The 4,266-nt window shown below is 40.0% G+C and overlaps 1 protein-coding gene across 1 annotated transcript in view; it reads left to right on the top strand.

The window, feature by feature from the left end:
* LOC119410922 (extracellular calcium-sensing receptor-like) overlaps window positions 1-3,807 on the top strand; it is a 19,713-nt gene extending 15,906 nt beyond the window's left edge. Inside the window, exons 4-8 of the mRNA XM_037677843.1 lie at window positions 1,539-1,745; window positions 1,841-2,116; window positions 2,381-2,608; window positions 2,696-2,819; window positions 2,897-3,807. Of these exons, the coding sequence (XP_037533771.1) occupies window positions 1,539-1,745; window positions 1,841-2,116; window positions 2,381-2,608; window positions 2,696-2,819; window positions 2,897-3,807 (1,746 nt within the window). The remainder of the gene's footprint in view (window positions 1-1,538; window positions 1,746-1,840; window positions 2,117-2,380; window positions 2,609-2,695; window positions 2,820-2,896) is intronic.
* Window positions 3,808-4,266: the final 459 nt, after the last annotated feature.

Genomic DNA, 4,266 nt, shown 5'->3' with positions numbered 1-4,266 from the left:
TGTAGTGGACTAGGCCCATGTCAAAAACTAAGTCTAAGGTCAAAACTCTTGACCTTTAGAACCTTGTGGGACAGGAACTGTCATTTCATTCATTTGAACTCAGAAATACAGGTTCACCCATCCTGAGACTTTCTTTCTTGAAGATTCAAGTGAAAAGAACACTCTCTTTTTATTATCATTACTATTTTTCAAATGTTGATAATCAAAGTGTCTTAGTTCAAACCATTTTAGATGTGGCAGTGAACTAATCAATTTTATTAACTGTGTAATGATTTTTATTCTCATGTCAAAGCTGTTACAGAGTAATTATGCCTTTTCTGATTTCTGCTTTTGAATGAGCAAGTGTAAGTTGGTCCAAGGTTGGAATAAAACGCAAAACAAGTTGTTATGTTAGAACTGTCATGTTTTAGAATCCTCTCAGACGTAAATAGAGAAGTTTTAGCACCTGTTGCTGAAACAGCGCCAAAACAAAACTCTCTCTGTCTGTGAGAACATTTCTGATCTGTTTCATAACAATTCTCGCTGTCTCTAACCTCTTACGTCACAAAACACACCCCGTCTGGTCGTTTCTGACCAATGAACAAATCCCAAAAGTGAACCGGGAAACAGCTCTTTAAAATGTCAGTACTTCCTGGTCTACTCGGTCTTGGTTCTGTTGAAGTTCTGATGGAGTGCTGTTGGAGTTCTGCTGGATACACAGTCCAACCAGTTCTGTGAGAGACGGGATGATCCTGACAACAGAGCTCTTCCGAGTTCCATGGGATTATAACATTTTCCACTGAGGTGAATATGTGTCGAACAGAGCCTCGCCATTACTTCGGACGAGTAACAGCATCCTACTGAGACGCTGAAAGGGTGCGTTAAACGGAATCTCACCTGAGACATCTCCAGGTAAAGGAGCCGATTTCATCACCTAAGTGTACTGTAAGGAAAAGCTGAAGAAAGCCGGAGAGTGTCGATTCTGGTGAACACATTTCACCCCTCACACACCATCTTACTCCCTCTAAACTTCTTTCCATCTTTAAACTTTTCTCTCAAGTAGAAATTCTTCCAGATATTTTAGAAATGTCTGTGTAAAATGCTCACCCACATTCATGTGGGTAAAAGATCATAATTGTACAGTTTTCATAACATCGCTGTGGTGAAGCAACGGAAAAATCATGGCCGTATGATTTTTCCTGATTAATTGCTTATGTTGTTATTTTCATAATTTGCCAAATTAATGTAAATGTTTGATGTTAAATTTTGATTCTGTAAATAAATGACCGCATTCATTTTGATGGGTCAAATATAAATGACGTCTCACGTTTGCATTTCCTTAAATTCAATGCACGTTTTATTCAGTCCAGAAAAATGAGGAATCCGTGTTAAATGATGAATATATCTGAGCATCTGTTCATCTACACTGAATTCAATTTATATTTTACTAACTTTGGGTTTAGTCTGTGGACGAGTAAATGAAGAATTAAACCACACTGTTTGATCTATGTATGCCATGTTGTAGTATCATAAAAATATGAGATTTCACATATAAACAGGTGGTGAGGCAGAATCTGACAGGCCTGCAGTGGTTGGCGAGTGAAGCATGGACCACAGCTGCTGTTCTTCAGACGCCCCACCTCATGCCGTACCTGGGTGGTACGCTGGGTATAGCTATTCGTCGAGGAGAGATACCAGGCCTCAAAAACTTCCTGTTAGAAATACGTCCTGATTTACTTCACAACAACAGCAATGGAAACAGCATGGTGAGATATGGCTCTACTTTATTATTTCCTCCAATGTTAAAAAAGAGAAAAGTTATATTTGTTTGTTTAATAAAGCAGTTTTGAATGGTTTACAGGTGAACCAGTTTTGGGAATTCATATTCCTGTGCAAATTTGCACCACCTCCAACAGGCTGGGTGGAGAAGGGTGGAACACTATGTAGTGGAAAAGAGGATTTTAGAGGTGTGGAAACAGAGTTTTTGGACATTTCTAACCTCAGGCCTGAGTACAATGTGTATAAGGCTGTGTATGCACTGGCATATGCTCTTCATAATATGCTGCAGTGTGAACCAAGCAGGGGGCCTTTCAGTGGGGGTAGTTGTGCTGATGTACACACACTTCAGCCATGGCAGGTATAATGTGGTTCACCTACTTTAAAATGTACAGTTGTATTTAGTCTACAAGAAAAAACAATTTGAATAGCAAAATGACAAGAAGACATCTTCGAGACGTTCTCGTAGGAATAGTAATGTTTGTCACTAGAATTTAGTGTTTGCACATTTAGCACTTAGATGCTGTCAAAAGTTTAAAATGTCTTCTTGTGCTGATTGAGCTGACTACAGAATATATTTTCATTTGTTCTCTTTAATTTTCTTCTGTTTCTGGCTTTCATTTAGCTTTTATATTACTTGAAAAAAGTCAATTTCACCACATCATTTGGTGATCAGGTGTCGTTTGATGCAAACGGTGATGCTTCACCAATTTATGATGTTATGAACTGGTTGTGGCTCCCTGATGGACGAACTGAGGTTCAGTATGTGGGAGATGTTAAAATGTCAGTTCTTGAGGGTGAAGAATTGACGCTTGATGAAGACAAAATCTTCTGGAACTTTGAGCCCAAAAAGGTCCTTTTTTACTTTTGTCAATTTGATGTCATAAAGGAAACGATAAAGAAAGTACAATAAAACATTACACTTTTCACACTTTTATAGCCACCGAGTTCAGTGTGCAACGAGGGCTGTCCTCCAGGTACCCGCATGGTGAGAAAGAAGGGGGAACCTTTGTGTTGTTTTGACTGCATCCCTTGTTCTGGTGGGAAAATCAGCAATAAAACAAGTGGGTTTCAATGTTTTGGCATTTTTTTTGTACTATTACACATAGTTTTATTGTTATATAAAACATTTTCCCCCCAGATTCCTTGGAGTGCTTCAGCTGTCCAGAGGACTTCTGGTCCAGCCCCCAGCATGACCACTGTGTTCCTAAGAAAACTGAGTTCCTGTCCTATCAGGAGCCTCTGGGTATCTGTTTGACAGCTGCTTCATTACTGGGCACTTTTATCTGTGCTGTTGTTCTGGGGATCTTCATCTGTCACCGCAGTACACCTATAGTCAGAGCCAACAATTCAGAACTGAGCTTTTTGCTCCTTATGTCACTCAAACTATGTTTCTTGTGTTCGCTGCTCTTCATTGGACAACCCAGACTGTGGACATGCCAACTGAGACATGCAGCATTTGGGATCAGCTTTGTTCTTTGTGTCTCATGCATCTTGGTTAAGACAATGGTGGTTTTGGCTGTGTTTAAAGCCTCCAAGCCAGGAGGTGGAGCAAATCTCAAATGGTTTGGAGCTATGCAGCAGAGGGGGACCATTTTAGTTCTTACTTGCATTCAGGCAACAATCTGCACCACTTGGCTTGTCTTATCCTCACCTGCTCCACATAAAAATACCCAGTACCATATTGACAAGATAGTATATGAATGTGCAATTGGCTCTACTGTTGGTTTTGTTATGTTAATGGGCTACATTGGAATATTAGCTGTTCTTAGCTTTCTTTTAGCATTTTTTGCAAGAAATCTTCCCAACAACTTCAATGAGGCCAAACTCATCACTTTCAGCATGTTGATCTTCTGTACTGTGTGGGTGGCCTTTGTTCCAGCCTACATCAACTCCCCAGGAAAATATGCAGATGCAGTGGAGGTGTTTGCTATCCTGGCATCCAGTTTTGGTCTCTTGGCAGCACTGTTTGGGCCTAAATGTTACATACTTCTGATGAAACCAGAAAAGAACACAAAGAAAGCTATCATGGGTCGGAGCATCAAGTTATAATGATGTCTTCCATTTCTTTGGGACTTTGTAACCTGAATCAGGAAATGGCATTGCGTCCTATTTAACTGTGTTTCAGTGGCTGATGAAAATAATGTTGGATTTGTTCATTATTGTGTTCAGTGGCCGAGTTAACTGTGATTCATAGTAGTAGGGAATTGCATTTGATTTTTTTTTTTTACTTGAAACTGAGAAATCCAAACTTCTTCTTCTTCTTTCAGCTTTTCCCTCTTCAGGGGTCGCCACTGCGAGTCCTCCATCTCACTCTGTCCTCTGTATCCTCAGTCTTCACTCCAACTACCTTAATGTACTCTCTAACTGCATACATATATCTTCTCTTTGGCCTTCCTCTTTGTCTTTTTCCTGGCAGCTGCATTTCTAACATCCTTCTGCCAATATACCCACAGTCCCTCCTCTTGACATGTCCAAACCATTTCAGTCTGGCCTCCCTAACTTTATCTC

Source organism: Nematolebias whitei, chromosome 6 (genome assembly GCF_014905685.2).
Source record: "Nematolebias whitei isolate Nwh7 chromosome 6, NemWhi1, whole genome shotgun sequence".
Taxonomy (NCBI): domain Eukaryota; kingdom Metazoa; phylum Chordata; class Actinopteri; order Cyprinodontiformes; family Rivulidae; genus Nematolebias; species Nematolebias whitei.
The sequence above is the reverse complement of the archived record's forward strand: the minus strand, read 5'-3'. Positions and strand labels throughout refer to the sequence as shown.